The sequence below is a fragment of the Sardina pilchardus genome, chromosome 22 (genome assembly GCF_963854185.1).
Source record: "Sardina pilchardus chromosome 22, fSarPil1.1, whole genome shotgun sequence".
Taxonomy (NCBI): domain Eukaryota; kingdom Metazoa; phylum Chordata; class Actinopteri; order Clupeiformes; family Clupeidae; genus Sardina; species Sardina pilchardus.
In genome coordinates, this window is record NC_085015.1 from 21,398,400 (window position 1) to 21,420,845 (window position 22,446).

The 22,446-nt window shown below is 43.1% G+C and overlaps 2 protein-coding genes across 2 annotated transcripts; both read left to right on the top strand.

The window, feature by feature from the left end:
- The first annotated feature begins 2,609 nt into the window (after nt 1–2,609).
- Nucleotides 2,610–17,755, top strand: LOC134069904 (protein FAM117A-like). Its single transcript, XM_062526043.1, has 8 exons — nt 2,610–3,183; nt 4,051–4,187; nt 7,498–7,590; nt 7,919–8,035; nt 12,576–12,689; nt 13,339–13,540; nt 14,232–14,535; nt 16,040–17,755. The coding sequence occupies exons 1-8, from the start codon at nt 3,051–3,053 to the stop codon at nt 16,299–16,301; spliced, it is 1,362 nt and encodes a 453-aa protein (XP_062382027.1). The 5' UTR covers nt 2,610–3,050; the 3' UTR covers nt 16,302–17,755.
- Nucleotides 17,756–18,023: 268 nt separating this feature from the next.
- On the top strand, nt 18,024–21,308 carry ndufa4b (NDUFA4 mitochondrial complex associated b). Its single transcript, XM_062526133.1, has 4 exons — nt 18,024–18,195; nt 19,978–20,066; nt 20,270–20,330; nt 20,808–21,308. Exons 1-4 carry the CDS (start codon nt 18,151–18,153, stop codon nt 20,862–20,864), a joined length of 252 nt encoding a protein of 83 aa, XP_062382117.1. The 5' UTR covers nt 18,024–18,150; the 3' UTR covers nt 20,865–21,308.
- The last annotated feature ends 1,138 nt before the right edge of the window (nt 21,309–22,446 follow it).

Here is a 22,446-nt window from a genome sequence, read left to right on the forward strand (position 1 = left end):
CTATCCTGCTCCTGAAGCATGTTGATTGGCTTGAATTCTTTGATTGGTTTGCCCTGGGCACACACACTGAACAGACAGCTTGAGGACCATTGAAAATGTGGCAAGAAGTTGTGGACACTACCTTTATTTTTTTTTAACTGAACCTAGAAAGCATGAACATAAACATGTGTTAGTATGTGTGTGGCGCCATGCAAGAGAGAGAGAGAGAGAGAGAGAGAGAGAGAGAGAGAGAGAGAGAGAGAGAGAGAGAGAGAGTGTGTGTGTGTGTGTGTGTGTGTGTGCAAGCTTCAAACAGAGTTCCCAAGCCAAAGCAGCCTTTCAGGTGAAACAAAGGCTGTGCATCTTGGGTCAGCGGGTCAGGATCATCCATTAATTAGAGTCTCTGGCCTCAAAAGCAATGTGTAAACACACACGGTCACAGGGAAGCAGTGGCTTCAGACAGATTTAACAGATGAGTAAAAAAGGACATTCTTTTGCCATACGGCTCTGAATTAATTCCTTGGGTACACACTGGGGTCAGCTAAGAATGGCGTGCAAAGGACTGAGAACAGAGTCAAAGAGGAAACCGGTGTAATCTGCTTATCAGTGACCCCCCCCCCTTCTCTTTTTTCTATCTATTTATCTATCTATCTATCTATCTATACCTAACTCTACTTTTAAATTCAAAGAAGTGCTTATTGGGATGACAGTTTACTGTGCTGTCAAAGCAATGCAACAAAATGAAACACTTATGCAAACATAATTTGCAATTAATTTTCATAAAATAAAACAATGTCAACTTTATTGATATTTATTAATATTTATTATAACTATTCTGTAATACAGTACATTCCAATTTTATGAGGTTCTTTCTCTTTCAGGAAAAAGACAAGCGGCACAGTGTATTTGAGAGAGATTGGGCTGTGTGTTTGAGAGAGACTGGAGGCTGGTGTCCAGGTCACAGGAGGGTGTTGAAACTAGGGCTGTGCCTCTGAAAGGCCTGCTTCTCGGTTTCTCTGGGGTCCGCCCTCCCTGCCCCTGCCCCTGCCCAGACCCCATATGTTGCAGCTGTTTCAAAACGTGACCTCTGTCTCCCTATCTCTGTGTGTGTGTGTGTGTGTGTGTGTGTGTGTGTGTGTGGTATCTCCTATAGTCTCTCTCACACATACACATGCATGTACACTTACACATACATGATTCCCAAATACATTACACACACACACACACACACACACACACACACACACACACACACACACTCACTCACATACACTCACACAGCAAATACAACATACACACAAGCATACACACGCTCTCTTTTTCCTCTCTCTCTCTCTCTCTCTCTCTCTCACACACACACTCACACACACTCACTCATTCATACAATTTTATCTCCACATGCCTGGCTTCCCACAACACACTCAGCCCTCCCACACCACTAGCCCTTGGGAGTAGTTATCTCCCACAATGCATGCCGTCTCACGCCGCCCACCGCAAGATACTGTACACCTCAGAAGGCCGACACACCCAGGAGACAGAGAGACACTGACACATACACACAGAGAAGGACAGAATCACACACACACACACACACACCAGATAGACACTGACACACACAGACACAGATACACACCTCTGAATACCGACATACCCAGAGGGTGCCCCTCCACTCTTTCCCTGAAGTAGCTAACTAGCCTACTGTAACACACACACACACACACACACACACACTGTAACACTGTAACACCATGCACCACATACTTTCTCTTTCTCTCTTCCTCATACATACACTCATGCTGACACAACCACAACAAATACACCATCATACATGTGGGGGCACGTACACACGCACAACACATACTGTACACACACACACACACACACACACACACACACACACACACACACACACACACAGGTCCAATTATTTAGTGGTTCCAACATGTTTGTGTACGTGAGTCATGGCCTACATTTCATTCCTACACTCCAAAAGATTGACCACTGATCAGCAACATTCACCACATGGACTTAGGCCTACATTTAAATGAATTGCCATTTGAGGTGCGCTATCACCAATTAGACATCCAAGACTAAAATGCTAATTAATAGATTGATTGAAGATGATTCCTCTGTTATAGGCCTAACCATGGGGACCACTGGTAGGCTAATTATGAAGACTTTTTGAAGTTTGATCATTGAAACTACTGATGTCTGTGAAGAAAGGACAGGAGGTGCTATTTAGGAAGACTAGCAACATACTGTATAATCAGGGGGACAAAGCAGTGTAGAAATGTTTAATGAAAACAATTGCCCACAACGTATTTTTTTGTAAAACGTGCATGTTGAGTGAATGAGTGAATGAATGAATGAATTAATTAAATGATTTGATTTCAAAAACCTGCTGGTCTATTTATCTTTCAGGGAATTATGAATATGCAGTGTCATGTTTCGTAATTGGTAAACTAATCGACTCATACAGTAGCCTACTGCTAGATTGATAGTAGGCCTACTTCATCCAATAAACGTAGTATGGACGCTGTCAACTACCAATCAAAACGTTCTCTCACAGACACCCCCACCCACTTTGGATTAATTATCGCGTGCAGATGGTCTATCATTCAGCAGTTGGATGAGTAGCGTTTCATGCGGAGGAGAGGAACTCAGAGAACGCGCAGCTTAGATAGCTAAACAATAGGAACCGTTTTCCAAAAAGGAACAGTTATTAAGGCATAGATCGTATTTTGTTTAGTTGTGCCGTTGTGTACACATCGCAAATTAATTCAGTCGATCTCTAGAAAGTTCCAAAGGAGTTATGAAAAACAACTCCTGCTAACTTCTCGAGTAGCAACTCTAGTGCACGTATGATAGCTAACGTAGTGCTCAAAAGGAAGCACTAAATTGACCTCAAAAGGCAAACGACTGAAATGAGCTCTTCAGTAGACTTTGTGTAACAGTTAAAGTTTAGCCGTGTCTGTGAAAGTTACCGTCCGCCCTGCAAACTTAACTTGTTAGTCTGTTAGCGAGAGAGCAGCGATTTGCTCCGGTTGTCGGTCCATGCGTGAGAGGGAGGGATGTGTAGCCGCGGTGGAGTTGGGGTCGCCCGGGGCAGCTCTGGTCTGCAGCCGATGAAGGCGACTGTCCCTTTCCAGCTTAACAACAACAGTATTAGCAAACCCCAGCCTGCTCTGAGAGATGCCAAACCAGGTAAAGTAAAAGTTTGCACATGCACATTGACCAGTGTTGCAACCTCTTCTTTAGCTCTTCTCTAAACAGAGGTCATTGTGCCCCGCACTATGGACCTAGCCATCTGCCTATAATGTTAAATTAGCTTACATTCAGCTCATTTTCCTCTCAAGTTAAGTCAGTATTTCTGCTAGATTGGTCATTGAAAGCATAGGTCATCAAACTTGAGATGCTTCAAATGAAATGTGTTGTTTTCCTCCTGGAATGCTTGGATTTCGAAATTAGTTGTTTGCATCAATGATAATTTATTTTATATTGCATCGTTATGACCCACATGTTGCCCGCCGTTTTAGCAGGATCAGCTAAGTGACCCCTTAAGTCTACAGACAAAAGTTCAATGTCATTGTGTCACCTTTTTTTTAATCACTTTGCACCAATGTTTGTTTTGTATACAACTGTACTGTGTTAATTCAATAGTCTTAAAATAAGCATTTATTGTCAGAAAAAGCTTGTTCCTTTTAAAGAGACTCCCTGAAAGGTCTTGCGATAAAAAATTAAAGCCCTCTTCATTTCAGTCTAGCTCAGTCAAGATGGATGGACTGAGTAACGTTATTGCATGAACAGCTTGGCAAAGTTAGCGTGACTGTGGTTTCATAGTGGGCAAAAGCCTCAATGGAAAATGTGTCTAGTGTGATCTCACAGGTACAGAATCTTTGAGATAATTTAGTATTACATTTTGCATCGGATTTAGTGCAATAACGTGCAGGTGTATGCCATTGTTTATAGGTTGTAGTTTATCCTTGCAGTCAAGTTAGTAGATGCACGACTGATATGATTATTGCACCATCCTAAATCCACCTTTGCATCTTTGTTGTCAATACTCTGCAGTGTCTGAGAAACCGTTGTGGTGCTCACTAACTGGACAGAATCCACACAGCCATTCACTGGACGCCATTGTGGGTCCATATCTACATGGACACTGGCCAAAGGAAGGAGCACACTACAAGAAGGACAAGTCCACTCAGGTAAGGGGGCCATCACAAGTTCAGTACATACCACTTTATGTAAACATTTGCAGCATTCCACCAGAACCACAGACTGTACCTTCAACCCCCAATGCTCCTTGTTCACTCTGGGGTTGAGGCCAGACTCCAGGCCTCCGGGAATCAGGTAGCTGGAGCTGAGAGTCAATCATTTGATGATTTGCATGTTCTCACTCTCCGTTCTACCAAACATGTTCGAGTCACTGGTCCAGAGTGGTTGCTCATTTGAAATGCAAAGCGAGCTTGCCATTGCAACTGTATGTGACGACCTCTCGCTTTCCTGAAAGGCACTACTGTGTCCGTGGGACTGGGTGTGCATTTGCAAAACTCAAGACTCAAGTTGAACTTAGATGGGCGTTCTGCAAGCTGGCCTGTGCACGGATGTTAGCTCAAGTTTACCATGTCGCAGGAGGGTTTTTTTCTTTTTCCTTTAGTATAGGGTGGTATTGACACAGAAACCATGTGATTGGTGTAAGAAGAGGAAAACCAACTGAGTTGAAGAGTAGAAAGCAAAGGAGAGATACAGGGCAAAACCGAGAGGACTGAAGTACAGTATAGGGAGCACATTACAGCTATCTTTTTTAAAAAGGGCTAAACCTCACCCTAGTCAGCTGTAACGGCAGTTTTTTTTGCTCACTTTGCTCAGGGTGTGGGTAAGCTACATCCTTCGAGAAAAAAAAAATACTCTGCCCTCCCCACCCTCTGATGTTTTCACTTTGAATCTAGCATTTCAAACCTAACTCTACTATGCTCTGCTACTTGCATGTGACATTAAACTATCTCCTTGGCATTCAGACACAAACTCAACTGTTTGTCTTCTGATAAGTCTAGTGTGCTTGGATGTTGGATGAGCTGGAGTCTGTCTGTTAGGTCTGGTATGGTCTGTCAAGTGACTGGCTGAAGGGCTTTTTTGGCTCAGGAAGGTTCCTATCGTAAAATGAAATGACCGGGAAAGACTTAGTGATGAGCTGTTCAGATTATTTATAGTTAGGAAAGGTGTTTCCAATGCTTCCTTTCAAATCTTCTTTTGCATAAAGTACACTGGGGTATCCTACAAAAGGAAAAGCGATTATAATGCTTACAGTTCCCTCTGCCAGGTAGCAACAATCGAGCTAAATGATGAATGTCAATAATACGCACCATCCTATAATTACGGCACCATGTGTAAATTGAGTTGGAGTTTCTTAAGATAGTTGTTGTCTATTCATAAATCTTAAGGAAATCTTCTTGTCCTCTTTCCTTGACCTCATGCTATTTTCCATTAAGGTCAGGGGAAAGTGGATAGGTAAATCTAAACTTTCCGCTCTGTCTTGACTCTTGAGTTTCTCGGTCCAGTGATGAGTTGTGTACATAGAAGAAAATAAAAGTCTGTTGTCCACTGCTGTAGAAATTCATCTTTGGCCCCACAAACGTATAGCACAGCAGGGTTTCCCCCAGAAAATTTGTTAGTTAAGGTGGTGTCTGTCCAGGGGAAGGGGGCGTCGCCGTAGCGTCCCCGCCACATCGCCGCCGCTGTCCTACGATGGGGGGGGGGGGGGGGGGTCGAGACCGTTGGTTTAACTGCAGCCGAGACCGAGTGACAACGACCGAGTCTTTTAGGAAGCAAGTCTGAGTCGAGACCGAGTCTTAAAGGAGTCAAGGCCACATCAAGACCAACCAAATAAAGGGTTTTTCATAATTTACATCACCAAGGATCATATAACAGTTCAATTCCCAAAGGGTAGAGAGGGGATTGTTGGCTACAGGAGCAGTCTAGCACACACTTATCTAAATAACTTCTTTTCTGATTTACTTAAAGACAAGGAGGTCAGCTGAAGTAAAAAATTAGTAGGCTGTCAGCATGTTGAAAATGTTGAATTTTGACACTAATGACAGCAATATACCTGGATTTCACATTCATTGTATCAGATTTAATTGAATCAGCAACCAATTAAACATCATTAACACAATTTAGACAATATTATACCTTAAAAGTGTAAGTTTATAACTCCAATGCAGGGCCTTTTGTATCTTTCAAAACCTTTGCACTGCTCAGCATAGCACCATAGGATATATTTTAAAGCCAGTCAATATTATAATATTCTATTAAAACCAAGAATATTTGTAATGGTGGATATTTTAGAATATATCATGAAATAAAGATGAAACTGTATGAACATGTAACATTGCGACTGTATGGTAAAGTATGGTAAAGTTAGTGAATTGTGATTTAGTAGCCTAAAGCTGCAATTATTTGATTGGAGCTGTATTTGTGCCTGTTGCTCATATAGCCTAAGAGAGCCGGAACGTTTTTAATGCTTTTAAAAACATAATTAGCGAGATCGTACCGCATTGAACGCTAATATTTTGTCACTAGCAACCAAATCTGTCATCTGTCAAATACAGTTGCATGTTCAGCTCTGAACAAAAACATTCAGGAATTATTTCTACAAAACGGAAACGTGCGTCCCGCCCGGTCGGGATGAATGAAACTGGCATGGGAGACAAGAGGCTATGTTTAAAGTTTAAACTAGCCTGTGTAAACCTCAGACAATTTCAGTATTGTACAACACGTGAATGAATAGCCGTCACAAGTTGTGGTTAGCTGTAGGCTAGATGGCACAAGTGTTTGTCACAACAAATTACAAGATGCAGTGGGCTATGCATTCATAGTAGACGAGTGATTAAAAAAAAAAGATAAAGCGCTCAAAAGTGTTATGCCGCTCATCCCACACATTTGGTAGATTCAACGGAGAACCATTCCTGTGAGAGTCGTCAAATCTAGCAAGGTTTAGGCTATTTGTGTTCGCAGTCACTCTGAGATATGCGTGGCAGTGGCACCTGACCTGATATCAAATACTCATGCTGAATGAGCGCGTCGCCTGTGCGCATAGGCCAACTCGATTTGAAAAAGTTTATTTTCTTTATGCGTTCTACAGAGAAGGGAGACTAGCGGCTACGGTTTGGAATGACATGGAGAAAACATGACAGAGTAATACGGCGAATATCACTATACATAATATAGTTATTTATTTATTTATTTCTTGAAGACGCTAGTTAAGGCGGCAGCCCTGTGTTGTTAAGGCGGCCGCCTTAGCAGGAAAGCGCTGCGGGAAACCCTGCACAGTAAGCACACACAAACAAGACTACACAGCAGGTACAACATATGGAGACATGGAAATGTGCAAAACAAATTTGATTACATTTTGATTACTATGGTCTGTAATGTTCGGTGTGACCCTCATGGTTCTAGTTCTACTCGTCATGGTTCTAGTTCTACTCCTCATGGTTCTGGTTCTGCTCCTCACTCCAGACTCCAGCCTCCTGGGCGGACAACCAGCAGTGCAATCCAGGGGGAGGCAGCCATAAGCGCTCGGCATCGTGGGGCAGCGCAGCACACAAAGAGGTGACCTTTGAACTCTTACCTTTGACCCTCTTCTGGGGCTGAAATATGTGTGAAGTGTCTGTGGTATTGTCAGGACAACAAGGCCAATAAATTGCATCAGCATGTATGCATATACTAATACATCATAGTTTTTGTTAACCTAAAGGAAGCAAACAAGAATGGATGTTTGTAGCCATAATTCCATGCATACTATAGTGCAGACATATCTATATGTCTGCATGTCCTTCTGGTGTTCTTTCATTCTTCACCCTTCATTTAGTTGTTCATGCTGTGCCTGTGCCCCCATACTGTACCTCTTGATGTCTTATTGCTCTGCGGTGTTCTACAGGGCCTACGGCAACGCCAGCAGCAGCAGTGCGCTGTGGTCCTGGGGGGAAGTCTGGACAGGAGAAGGATCCACGCGGTCACTCAGGCCGGCTCCGGTTCTCCACCCTGGATCACCCAGGTATCCAACAACACTATTCTAAACATGATGCTAAACAATGTGGCCTAGCTCAGCGTCATGCTGCACAGTGTGTCCTAGGACAGTGCTGCATTGCACAGTGAGTGTAACCTAGTTCAGGGTAAAGGCCAGAGTAGGCCTTGGTGGATATGGCCTTGCGTGTGCTCATGTAGTCGAGCGCGTCGGCGTCTCCCAAGGTATACTCCCCTTTGCTGTACAGCGCAGTATCAGTGGCACATCTGGCTCAGTAGCGCAAGCTGTGTCATCACAGTCCCGGTCATGTAAATCTCTAAATCTCAGTTTCTACGTTTTTTTCTCGATTGGTTTTATGCTTCTGGCAACTCTGACATCATTTTTTTTTTTTAAAAGCAGTTAACTCGCAGGTATAAACAGAAGAAGTACATTTTGTTTATAAAAGGCTCTAAAACAAAATCAAATCTTTCAAATGTTTGCACACAGATGTTCGAGATTTATAATTATGGAACCAATGATCTGATAGCTGTGAGTGGAGATTCCCTCCCCATGTGTTCCACTGTTAGATGTGATTTCTTCGGTTGCTTCTGTGCGGTCTGTCAGGAGAGTCTGTTCACCTGTTTCTATTCTCTCTTGAGACACACACACACACACACACACACACACACACACACACACACACACACACACACACACACACACACACACGTGGATGGCTATGAAGTGTAAGAGGAAAGATCACATGCTTGCGTGTGTACGCACATGCATACACGAGAGGAAGTGAAGAGAGTTGCAGAATGAAGCAACAGGAAGAGTGGCAAGGCTTCTCCTTTCTCAGATACCAGTTTCAGTCAGCTGTGTGGCAGAGAAACACCCACCCACACCCTACACATATCTGACTGTACGGCATTTATTTCTGTATCTAGCCTATATCGATTTTATAAATGTGGACATTAAGGAGATGAGCTCAGTGTGACCCATGGTTGGTTATTTTTAAACCTTTTAAAAATAAAATACTGAAGTGAAAATCAATTATCATGTAAATTGTTGTACACTCTGATAGTCTGTGTCTTCACTAGACCACTTCAAAAAACTTGACCAAAAGAATATACTGTAATTTCCCAACTACTAGGCACAGCTTACACACTTGCATAAAACACTGTCCTTATACGCTGGCTTATACACAATGTGGCTAATACACAGGAAATGACTGTGTGTGTGTATATACAGTGCCTATAGAAAGTCATCATACCCTTTTGAAATAGTTACTTTTTTTGTCTTACAGCCTGAAATCAAAACCCATTTAAAAAAAAAATCTTTTCCAGTTTTATTTACAAATTTAGCTGTACAACATCAAAATAATGAAAAAAAAGTCAACAGTTCTGAAGATTAATAAAAAATTCAAAACTAGAATAACAGGGTTGGAAAAGTCATCATACCCCTGACTTAATACTTTGTAAAGCTTCCTTTTGCTTTCATTACAGCCATCAATCTGTTTGGATATGTCTCTATTATAGCTTTGCACACCTAGATAGGGGAATATTTGCCCAATTTTCCGTGCAGAAATGTTAAAATTTAGTCAAATTCTGTAGGGAATGGCGATGGACTGCTCTCTTCAAGTCAATCCACAGATTTTCTGTAGGATTTAAGTCAGGGCTCTGACTTTGCCACTCAAGGATATTCACCATCCTATCCTTAAGCCACTGCTTTGTTCTTTTGGCAGTATGTTTAGGATTATTGTCGTGTTGGAAGGCGAATGACCTCCCCATCCTCAGCTGTCTAGGAGAGGGACGCAGGTTTTCCTCAAGAATTTTGGTGTACTTGGCAGCATCCATTTTCCTTTCTATGCTGACCAATTGCCCAGTCCCCGCTGAAGAGAAACATCCCCAAAACATAATGTTGCCCCCACCATGCTTCACAGTAGGTATGGTGTGTTTTGGGTGTGTTTGGGTGTGTATACTGTGTTTGGTTAGCGCCTGGAGCTCAGTCCAAAAACTTCAATCTTAGTCTCCAAAAAGTTTGATCTTAGTCTCATCTGACCATATAAGCTTTTTCCACATGGTAGCAGAATATTCCAGATGTGTTTTTGCACTGAACTCCAAGCGCAATGTTTGGCGAAAACCAACACAGTACACCACCCAAAACACACCATACCTAGTGTGAAGCATGGTGGGGGCAACATTATGTTGTGGGGATGTTTCTCTTCAGCGGGGACTGGGCAATTGGTCAGGATAGAAGGGAAAATGGATGCTGCCAAGTACACCCACATTCTTAAGGAAAACCTGCGTCCCTCTCCTAGACAGCTGAGGATGGGGAGGTCATTCGCCTTCCAACACGACAATAATCCTAAACATACTGCCAAAAGAACAAAGCAGTGGCTTAAGGATAGGATGGTGAATATCCTTGAGTGGTAAAGTCAGAGCCCTGACTTAAATCCTATAGAAAATCTGTGGATTGACTTGAAGAGAGCAGTCCATCGCCATTCCCTACAGAATTTGACTAAATTTTAACATTTCTGTATGGAAAATTGGGCAAATATTCCCCTATCTAGGTGTGCAAAGCTATAATAGAGACATATCCAAACAGATTGATGGCTGTAATGAAAGCAAAAGGAAGCTTTACAAAGTATTAAGTCAGGGGTATGATGACTTTTCCAACCCTGTTATTCTAGTTTTTAATTTTTTATTAATTTTCAGAACTGTTGACTTTTTTTTCATTATCTTGATGTTGTACAGCTAAATTTGTAAATAAAACTGGAAAAGATTTTTTTTTAAATGGGTTTTGATTTCAGGCTGTAAGACAAAAAAAGTAACTATTTCCAAAGGGTATGATGACTTTCTATAGGCACTGTATGTATCTTTTAATTGATCATGAAAACACTTTTGGTCATGATGTGTACACACTAAGTTCACTCTTACACAAGGAAAGTCAGATGTGTCCCATGCCAAGGTAGTAGTGGGATTCATTTGGCCCAAATTGGGTTATTTGATTTGCAGCAGTAACACACACACACACAAACCTCACAATATACAGTTAAGTACTATAAACACTATATAAAGTTCAGAATACTCCTGACATCAATGAAAGATCAAATGGGAATGGGGATGGGGAAGTTCCCTATGTTTCCTTGTGGAGTTTAGTAGCAGAATATAGCTGCGACTACAAAGGACTGTTTGTATGTGTTGGTTCTAGCTAGTGGGTATTTGAGGTGAGAGCCAGAGAGGAAGGCCTGGGACTCAGGCTGGGGGGGATGAGTACCATGTGTCCCATCTCGTGCCAAGCGGGGCGGCAAACCTGTGAAGTTACATTTTTTTGCATGTTGGTTAACAAGCATGCGTGCATGCATCCATGCACACATACAACCCACAGAACACTAGTAAACACCACTCATCAGCATTTTGCGCAGAGTGTACGCTGCTTTGGAACTCCGACGGAGTACCCTACTGTCACTACAGTTGTGTGTATGCTATGACTTCCATACCAACGGTCCTGGCTCTTTGGCGTTGCGGTCAAGCTGCAGAGTTAGCACCCCGATGACCCCGTGTTCAAGACCTGGTGGGGTAACTGCTCTGTCCCTTCGGTACAGGAACCCTTTTCATGTGACGCCAAAGTTATTGTAATATGCTGCGTTACATTTAGTTGTGTGTGTTTGTGTTTCATTACTGGCTCACGTGACTGGGTATGAGGTATGATTGTAGTGCAATACACTATATTGCCAAAAGTATTGGGGTACTTACCTTGACTCGCATATTAACTTTAGTGACATCCTATTCTTAATTCATAGTGTTTAATATGATTTCGGCCCACCCTTTGCAGCTATAACCGCTTCAACTCTTCTGGGAAGGCTTTCCACAAGATCCAGGAGTGTTTATGAAATCTTTTTGACCATTCTCCCAGAAGCGTGTTTGTCTGGTCACACACTGATGTTGGACGAGGAGACTGGCTCTCAGTCTTCAATCTAATCTCAAAGGTGTTCTATTGGGTTGAGGTCAGGACTCTGTGGGCCAGTCAAGTTCATTCACACCAAACTCTGTCATCCATGTCTTTGTGGACCTTGCTTTGTGCAATGGTGCACAGTCATGTTGGAGCAGGAAGTGGCCATCCCCAAACTGTTCTCACAAAGTTGGGAGCAGGAATTGTCCAAAATCTCTTGGTTAATGCTGAAGCATTCAGAGTTCATTTCAGTGGAACTAAGGGGCCAAGTCCAGGTCAGGGATGGTCACTTCCTGTTCCAACATGACTGTGCATCATTGCACAAAGCAAGGACACCTTTGGGATGAATTAGAGTGGAAACTGAGAGCAAGTCTCCTCGTCCAACATCAGTGTGTGACCTCACAAATGCGCTTCTGGAGAAATGGTTGAAAATACACATGAATAATACAGTCCTTCTAAGCCTTCCCAGAAGAGTTGAAGGTCTTATAGCAGCAAAGAGTGGACCGACGTCATATTAAACCCTATGGATTAAAAATGGGATGTCACTTGAGTTCATATGCGAGTTTTGGCAATATAGTGTATGTACAGTGGTTCAGTGTATAACTGCGTCTATCTGTCTCCCTGTGTGTGTGTTCAGAGCCAGCCTCTTCCCATCCCTCTGAATGGAGTCCACACTCGTCTCCGACACAGTGAGGAGAAACTGGACCAGGAGCTAGAGACCATCTTTAAACAGCACTCACTATTGCAAGATGTAAGAATACACACACACGCGCGCGCGCACACACACTACAATTCGGAGATGCTCACTCAAGATAGCTCACTTAGTCTCTCACACTCACACACCCCATCTCTCTCGCTCACACACACACCATCTGTCTCACCACTCCCTACTGCAGCTCTCAGACCTAAAGGAACCGTAAGCGTTTCTACGTGATTTCTCACAATCCGCTAGTTCTCTATTCCGTGAGTACACTGTGAAAACAACCCTGGTCTTTGTGCACGGCCTTGGCTCTGTGAGCGGGAAGCAAAGCGGAAAGTGGAGCAAGTCTGTCTTACCAAACTATATTATGAGTATTCCAGCCAATCACCGAAAGGGGAGAGCGGGAGATTGGTAGAAGGAAACATGGATGTCATCCAGAATCTCTTGCGCCTTCACACACACACACACACACACACACACACACTCTTCTGCAGTGCCTTCTGCAGTGCCGCACTGTCACTGCTTTCTGATGTAAAACATCCCCACATTTAATATTTGATTTTGAAAAGCAGATGTGTGGGGCAATATCCGGTTATACTGTATTTTTAGTTGCTATGTAAACCTCAGTCTTGGTCTTTGTATGTCTGACCTCTCTCCCTCTCCCCCTCTCCCTCGTGTGTGTGTGTGTGTGTGTGTGTAGTTCCTGGTCCCTAACGGCCGTAGAGGTCCAGTACCCCCATACTGCAACTGCTGCAGCGAGCATCAGACGTGCCTCTCCTCCTCCCCCTCTCCTTCCTCTTCTCCCGCCACATCGGTACTCTCCTCTTCCTCCTCCTCCTCCTCCTCTCTTGATCTGTCTTTGCCCTCGTCTCCTGTGACCTGCACCCAGGACCCTGTCAGAGGTGAGACCATCCACCAGTATCTCTGACTTTGGGGCTAACGGGGACCATGCACAGGTCAATATGTTGAGCAATCTTGCAGGACGTTGTTGCCAAGCAGTGTTGAGAACACTTGGAATCGACTGTATGGTTGCCCGGCAACACGACTCAACAAGTTGCCCCATATCTCAAATTAAACGTATTTTTATAAATGAAAATATGAAACACCTATACTTTAAAAAAAGTAAAACAGAAGTGCCAAAATGCTTTTCAGGGTATTGAAGGAGAAAATGATTTGGGTCATAGAAACTGAAAAAGAGGATAACTTGCGTTAATGCGTAGTGTTTAGTAGTCAGGGTTTTCCACTAAAGTAGCATTTACGATGTTGTGATGTGTGCATGCAAGTGTGTGCACATGCACTATATGCATTTAACTTGTTTGAACCATGGATTGGGCAGATTTTGAAGAAAACATGTCATGACACATGAACCTTAACTTGTCATGACAAAAACCGAATGGCAGAAGCGTTATGTCATAAACGTTTATGACTTGTTTATAATGTTTGACATGTTCATCATGACACTGTGCGTTCCATGTCACTCTTATGTAGATGCCTTCAAGTAAAGTGTAACCGAATGTTTTCTAATACTGGCGGAAAAAAAGCTTTTGCACTTTTGTGATGCTTTCCTCTTCTTCTCTTTCCTTTGCACCCCAGAGGTGTGTGGGGAAGATGGGCTCTCTGCTCTTCCGCTGCTGGGCTCTCTGAGTCTGGACGACAGGGACGCCTCTGCCCCCCCTGGGGTCACTCTGTCTGGGGACGACCAGCATGACTCTGCCCCCTCTCTAGGCCTGGTGGTTGGGGTAGACGGGGACTCCTCTGCCCCCAATCTTGGTCCTGTGTGTGGGGAGGACGGGCCCCTGGCCCTATTCTCCTCCTCCCCCCGTCCCAACAAGAGTGTGTGCTTCCAGAGGGAGCCGCCCGAGGGTTGCGAGAAGGTCCCGGTGTGCGAGGAAGTCATGTGAGTGTTCACACACACACACACACACACACACACGAAGACATGTGTTGCATACACAGAGCTACCCAAAGGCACACGTATGCAGGCGGACTCACCCGCATTATGGCTTCAGGGGGTGTTCCGATTTAAACTTCCCAATCTTGACTGGGAAATTACAACAGGGAAAATGTAATCATACAGTATCTGTGGTGTGTTCTAGAGCATGGAAACCCGACCGAAGCCCGACGGGACCCGTCGGAACCCGACGGGTTCGGTCAGAGTCGGACAAATATTTAGAACTTATGTTCGGGCTCGGGTCGGACCCGGACACATCAGCGCGATAAGACATTTGAAATGTAAAATGAAAAACAACTTATTTCACTTGATGTTCGTTTTTGTGATAGGTTTGTAATAGATTATCCTGATAATCCTGATTCCTGATCCTAACAGCATAACATATTTCCTCCTGTGCGCGAGATTTTTCTATTGCGTGCGACAACGAAACATGTAGGCTACAGTACCTAAGTGCAGTTGTGAGCTGTGCTAAGATGGAAGATTGCAAACAGAAGTTAGTTTAAGACCATCAAAAATGAGAGAGGAAAGTTATAGCATGTAGACATAGCCTACATAACTGCCCGGCCTCTTGTTCTAACTTCTTGCTCCGTGTGTGTGCGCTCATGGCTCCGCTTATCTGTGCCGACGTTTCCAAATGCCTTTCAATTGATTGATACAATCGGACTTACCACACAAGCAATATCCACGTGTGTCATTAGCATGCCTATGAAAATAGCGTGATTTGAACTGTGTCGGGCCCGGTTGGATTCGGACACAAATATCTTAATGCTCTTAAAAAAATCGGCCCGATCCACACTCTAGTGTGTTCCCAAACTCTCTATTGCAGTCTCCATCTATTGGACAGAGAAGGTATTGCATAATACCATTGCCTTTGTTTTAGAAAATATTAGGTGGGATTTTCACATATTGTGTACAGTACATGTCTTATGTGTAATATCAATGTTATGTCTCCCAACATTTTTAATAGGCTATTGCTCTTGCATTTTAAAGGCACACTGTGCAATATTTGTACCTCAATATAACCTCTACGATGCCAATTCGATGGTAAATGAACTTGTAATAGGGGAACTGTTCACCTTGCATAGCCATAGAGCATAGCTGTAGTGGGACGCTACCGAGAGAACCAGCGATACAACCCCAAGACTTCTCGCGAGAATCGTACAACATTACCTTGTTAGTAGATATAGGTCTTAGGAGATGCCTGTTGTCTGTTAGTCCTTTGCGTCCAGAACAGTATTCCCATTGTGTACAGGTGGAACAAGCCATGAGAGCCAGCCTGTTTACAACAGTAAAGTAAAATATGGACATATTGCGACTGCATAGTGTACCTTTAATATTGGGTTTGTCTACATGTGTTGAGAGTGTGTTTAGCATTATTATTTAATTTGATCTAATTAAATGAATTACATCTAATTGTATTTTCCATTTTGTTTGTTTGTTTGTCCTGTAGGTTATCAGTCAAGTCCCAGTCCCATGCACTTCCCTCTTGCCCTGACCCAGATAAGGTCAACTTCACACCACGGAGAGGCTCCACTTTCTGCCCTGTCAGTCTGCACAAGCCCCTCCCGTCCTCCATGGACTTCCTGTTTCACAGCCTGTCAGTGTCGCCTATATCAGAGCTGGCAGGACGCACGGGGACAGGAAGGCCCACTCCTGACTCTGCTGCCACTACCAAGAGAGAGAGATGCCGTGAGCAAGAGTGCGATGGGTAGCGTAGCTCTGTGTGTGTCTCTCTGTGTGTGTGTGTGTGTGTGTGTGTGTGTGTGTGTGTGTGTGTCTCTGTGTCTGTGTGTCTGTGAGGGGGGTGTTGTGAGTGCTATTAATTCATGGTGAAAAGAGAAACATGTCCTTTGTTGAGACTATTGTGGGTTTTCTCTCTCTTTATTAGTCCTCTTCCCACTGAATAGGGCTGTTCACTGACGTGAGATGAGTGAGTGTCGACCGGCCTGTCTTTTGACATCTGCCCAAAGAAATGACGTGTTAAGATGGGTGTGAGTCTTACAAAGGAAATGCTATGCTCTATCTCCATAGAGACCATTTTCCTGCCAAAGTGTTAACAGTACCAAAACTATAATAAATATATTTTAAAGATCACAATCATAGAAGATCGACCAAATTTCATTGAGGATATATAAACATTCCATGTTGTGAGGCACTCCTTTGCCAGAGAAGGAAAGGACAGGTCTCGCAAGTGTTTGAGGCTCAAATGAGGGTGGAAAATGATGACGGCAGCAGTTACCTTAACACAAAACAAAGATGAGGTGTTCAAACAGTCAACACCAATTTTTTTTAACTGATGACCACTGGGTTTGCGACTGCAACCCTGACTTATTGACTTTTCAGACCCCCCCCCCCCCCCCCCCCCATCCCTTCCCCTCCAAGCTGTTTCTTTTTTGGATAGAACCAGCTTCAGAGAGCTCAAAGATGTAAGAGCTTTAAGATGCTGGTTCTCATCAGTTGGCAGACCAGCCATGTGTTGCAAGGGTATGATTGCATTTTCCTGCAAAAAAAATGTACGCTTTTGCTATAATGGCACAAGAGACCTCACTTTTGAGTAATGTGCAAAAGTTTTTTTTTTTAACTAATATCTTGGTTTAAGACCATATCATATTACAATCTTCCTTATTTAAATATGGTATTTATTGATTTTGAAAGGGATGTTGACAACCTTTCCTATACATGCCAGTAGTATACCTCGCTGGGTAGTCTTTGATTTCATGTTTGGACATGCAATGCATTTCTGATTGTTTTGTTCTACAAAGATGAGAGTTGAGCGTTTTTGTTTTCTTTCTTCTACAGGGTAGATAGATGTCTGTGAGATGTTTTGCACTTTTTAGTTTGTATTGTTTTGTGTTCAAACCTGTACCCTACTTGAATTAACTTTTTTTTGTTAAATCTGAAAAACAGGCAAAAAAAACTTAGACAGGTGATTGTTGTACTGTCTGCATAAGCTATGATCCTAGTAGGCTGTGTGAAAATGAATGGAATGCGCCAATGTCACATGCACTTAGGTTTTTCTTTCTCTCCTTTTTTTTGGTACTATTGTTTGTTTGTTTTTTCATACTGGTCAGATGACACTTGCATTGATGGATTTGTTGAAACGGCTTCCGTTGTTGTAAAAAGATGTTTTGTTTCGTTTTGAGCAACATAAAGACCTTTTTAGGAATCTGTCCACTGTCATTTTTTTTCACTGATTTTTTTCCAAGACATTAGCTCATGTTGGCCATCTCACACATCCGGTTTTGACGGTGACTCTCGGTGATTTAGTCATGACTATGTCGACTGGAATGAACACAGTCTTAGCGCCCATCTGTAATCTGCTGTGGGTACTGAACTATATAATAGTGTGACTGTACCGTCATTCTGTCGTTTGTTGTCATTGGTTGGGTTCAGTTATGTAGGCGGGGTTATGGTGGTATCGGTGCGCGTACCCGTTTCCCATTCTCAGATCAGGAGTAGGCTACAACCGCGCGGGACGATCATCTCCAGCGGAAGGCTAATTAATTCTCTTAAACCGATACTGTAACATTAAGTTGTGATCGGATTACCTTAGCCGCAAAAATGGTGATCTCAACGGTATTAAAGCAACTTAAATCCCACCCGGCGGTAAGTAAACAAGCCATCCAAATAGAGATTGTTGGATGTTAAGGTGGCATCTCTTGAAATGACATTGAGACGTGCCAGCATTACTGTATGTGGAATATCTCGCTAGTGAACCGGTCGCATCTCTTTGAACATCGAAGTGATGTACAGGTGGAGATGCAGGACATATTCAATCATTCATCTGGAATACATCTGGTTTCTAATTGACCCTTTGTATTGGATAATACACCTTGAATACCTCTCGATCGTCCTAAGAAAATATAAAGTTTAGGCCTGATGTAAGGTTTTTGACCTTGACATCCCAAATCGAATGTCGTCTATCCTCAGAAATAATGGTTTATGTCCTAGGCCTATTCGAAAAGGTCGGCTAGAGTTGGTGCATTTTTCTTTGTTTGTTTAAAAAACGTTTCTGATATAGGCTACACTCCACGATTAGGCAGGTCTATGAGGTAGGCCCGTTATGATAGTAAATCACTATCATATAGACATTAATTGGATAGCTCCAGTTAAAATTAGTAGTCTTACGAGGCTACCGCATAATTGCCTTGATATTGGCGCTCACATTTTCTCTATAGCCTACCTAATATTGCCGTTATTAGTATTTCCTGCTTATAGCCTACACAACGTATAGCCTAGGTTACTTTCACTTGTTTGTGGATACGGCAACAATGTTTCTATATGTTCCGCAGATTGGTGGTGAAACTAGACCTATTTAAATGTATGGTTTTCAACCGAGTGGTGGTCTATTATTTATTGGCTTTCATGAAATATTACACTATAGCGCGAAGGATCGAGTTCAGTTCAGTTCACATATGAGGGTCGTGTACGAGCATAGCTTAGCTGCCATCCTTATAGGTCATATATGCACGTCGCCATACCATGACGCTTACAGTAAGGCCAGACTAATCTAGCGCGCAGCACTATTCACCGTTCACTTATGGCATGCAACCTTTATGCTACATGGTTGCCTCTGATAACAGTATGGGATAGAAAAGTAGCCTACGCGTGTTCCAAGGACGACGAAGAGTAGATTAGGCTGTCCTTTTCGAAGTAGTGTGATAGCCTATAGACCGATCTGAAAATGGAAAAGCTATCCCAGGCTGCCATATAGCAGAGTAGACTAATGTAAACATGGCATTCCACCTGTCAGTCTTTATATGATGGTCGCCAGAGGCTGTGCTATGAATAATTATCGTCATGATAGGGAAATCATAGACAGGCAATTAGGTAAATAGGTGAATCATTCTAGAACAGTAGCATTCTTTTGGAGTGGAATGTGTCTGATCTATTAGTCCACCCTGACGCAAAAGGGGATGACTGCGCAGTTCATTGTACTTTGATTGTTTTGAGTTGGTGCGTCAGCTCACCCACCTGACTGCCATGGATTTGGCCTTGATTCTGATATGGGATCCAGCCAGGCACAATGCTGTTCACTCAGGGTGCCTCTCATTTGTCTTTTAGGCTATAGATCCTCCCTTCCTTCCTCAGTCCTCGTCCTCACTGATAAAGAATGATGGCGCGGCAACAATAGGATAGTCTATCCAGTGTTAGTTATAGATTAGTGGGTCGAGCCTGGAGGACCGAGCATCAAGGATCGAGGAGGGATGTTGAGAGGCACTCATACTTATTTGGAATGACCCCAACATCATTCACGCTTATGTTGGAGTGGGTAGGCTATGTATGGTTTAGCTTTCATTGACTTGTGGTACGTTTAGGAGTTTAGGAAGCAGGTTTGTGCAGCGTGTGGTCGTTCCCTCAATTTTTCTCCTCTCGCTCCCTCCTCAGTTGATCCCTCTCTTCATTTTCATCGGTGGAGGAACAGGCATGTCCATGCTGTACCTAGGCCGGCTGGCAACCAAGAACCCAGAGTGCTCGTAAGCAGAAACATGCGCACGCACACACACAAACACACAACTCACTCACTCACACACTCACTCACACTCACACTCACTCACGCTACGGCAAATTTGGATATGGATTTAGCGTAGCGTGAGTGAGTGACTATAAATGATATCTATCGTTTTTGTCTACTGCACCGATAGTGTTTGCTGAGTGTTGTCTCATGTTTGCACCACAGGTGGGACCGTACAAACAACCCAGAGCCCTGGAACAAAGTGGATCCCAACCACCAGTACAAAGTAAATATCCGTGTACCTGTCATGTCATGTCTGTTCATAAGAGGTTGGACTTGTGAAAAAAAAGTGTATTATGGCATCACCAGCACATCACCAGTGTCTGTTCGTTCTGGTGGAATGGAGTTGTTTGTAATCTACTTACATCTACAGCCTTTCATTTGGATGATACATACTAAACAAGCACATAACATGCATATCAAGCAACAACAGGCTCTGAAGTAATTAACACTGTTAAAAAACTGTGGTACTCAAAGTTAAGCTAACGGATACGTTTTAAATAGGTTGAAGCCATTATCATCATTATAAGATAGTAGATATCTTACATAGCACCAACAGACTATGAGAGCTCTTGAAATCATGGTACGGAAGGCTGTGTTAGCGAATAGGATTAGAGCAAGATAGAGTAAGGTGATTATCTTGGTAGAGATGTTCAGTAATACCCCAAGCCTTACCGTGGATGCTTTACCTGTGTGTTCACAGATGTTCACAGTGAACATGGACTACTCCAAGCTGAAGAAGGACAGGCCTGACTTCTAAACGCCGGAGTCTCTAACAGCACCCCCTACTGCACAGGAGCCGGATGCCTCTCACATCATAGTCATGCTGAAATCATATGGTCCAAATCATATCTGGGAGAAGAGGACCTTCACAGCCATTTTGCCGTGGAGGTCACAGTCAAGACACACATGCATTCAGTCAGTACACACACACACACACACACACACACACACACACACGCACACACACACACACACACACACGCACACACTCTCATGCATTATCATCAGATACCATTCGCTTCCTATGTTTAACCTTTCTCCTCTCGCTGGTTGTCTCTCCCTGCCAAATGAAATCAGACAGCCTCCTACATGTTATAATCAGAAAAGCTCTTAGTGTGCTTTTGATTGATTGTGACTTTTATTTAATTTGAACATTATTAATGTAAATTGTGTTTTTGCAAATAAATGCACATTAAGAATATGTAAAGAAAAGTATTTTTAATCATCCCTGGTTTTGTGTGTTTTGTGTGAGTGACCGGGGCTTTGGGTTCAGCTGGTCATCACTGCCGTGTGATGACAGTCATCATGATGGTCAAACAGGATTAAGGGGCTATGCACAGTTCTCTGAGAAATAGTTAGACAGAAAAAAATGGAGAAGAAAGACAAACAATATAGTTTCAGAGGAGAGCCAAGTAAGCTTCGCTTTCTAAACCACAGTATCTTTAATAGTTTGTTTTTGTTCTCAATCCTCATCGGAGTGGTTTACTTGGCTTTAGATCAGGCACTAATAAGATCACCTCCTCTAAGCTGCTAAAAGTCTTGTGACACCCTGTTCACCCAGCAACTGAGTGACATCATAATCTAACAGCAAAAGACGAGATGGTGTTTCTGCACAAGATGGTGTTTCCAAGGGGACTGTTGCCTGTTGACTGTGCCTGGTGATTTTAATAAAGAGATTTCATAACAGGACAGTTCTGTATGTAAACACATGCAAACATAAAAAGTAAAGGTAAAAAAAAGTAATCGGTCACATCACTGCAGTAAAGAGGGGAAGAGTTAAACAGTTTTATAGTCATTGGTAGGAATGACCCAGGAACACATTTGGGAAGATTAGCCTGCCACTGAAGATTCTCGTCGGCTCAACAAGTCTATCATACAGGTGTTTTCCAGAAAGGTTCAGTGCTCTCCAAGATATAAGAGTGCACTACCTCCACATACTCCACTGATCAAGACTGCTCAAATTGGGCTCTTATTGACTACCAGCTCCTTCGTCTTGTTAACAGTTCACTCCAGATGTCTCTCACAGCGCTCCCTGCTTTGTCAAGATGGCAGTGAGCTTAGCGGAGCAGGTACAGTAGATGATGACATTCTCCTCACTGATGTTTTCCAGATTAGCAAACTGGTCCCCTGGTGTGAGAGGACTAACCTCCCCAGAGGCTTCATCACGTGTGATGTTAACTGGCCTGTAGTCATTGAAGACCTTGGGGTGCCCCTTCTTAGGCACAGGGTCTACGACGTTTTGACAGAAGAAAAGAAAGTGTTACTGAAATCCTGAAATTAATTTCTCCTCCATGCCCCTACCGTTTCACCTTTACTCATACTTCAAAAATGACGTGGGG

Bases quoted from the DNA above. Each gene is read 5' to 3' on its own strand.
- LOC134069904 (XM_062526043.1), top strand. From the start codon at position 3,051: ATGTGTAGCCGCGGTGGAGTTGGGGTCGCCCGGGGCAGCTCTGGTCTG. The intron at 7,591-7,918 runs GTGACCTTTGAA...GGTGTTCTACAG, and splicing joins GCAGCGCAGCACACAAAGAG to GGCCTACGGCAACGCCAGCA. The intron at 8,036-12,575 runs GTATCCAACAAC...GTGTGTGTTCAG, and splicing joins CTCCACCCTGGATCACCCAG to AGCCAGCCTCTTCCCATCCC.
- ndufa4b (XM_062526133.1), top strand. From the start codon at position 18,151: ATGGTGATCTCAACGGTATTAAAGCAACTTAAATCCCACCCGGCG. The intron at 20,067-20,269 runs GTAAGCAGAAAC...TTTGCACCACAG, and splicing joins ACCAAGAACCCAGAGTGCTC to GTGGGACCGTACAAACAACC. The intron at 20,331-20,807 runs GTAAATATCCGT...GTGTGTTCACAG, and splicing joins ATCCCAACCACCAGTACAAA to ATGTTCACAGTGAACATGGA.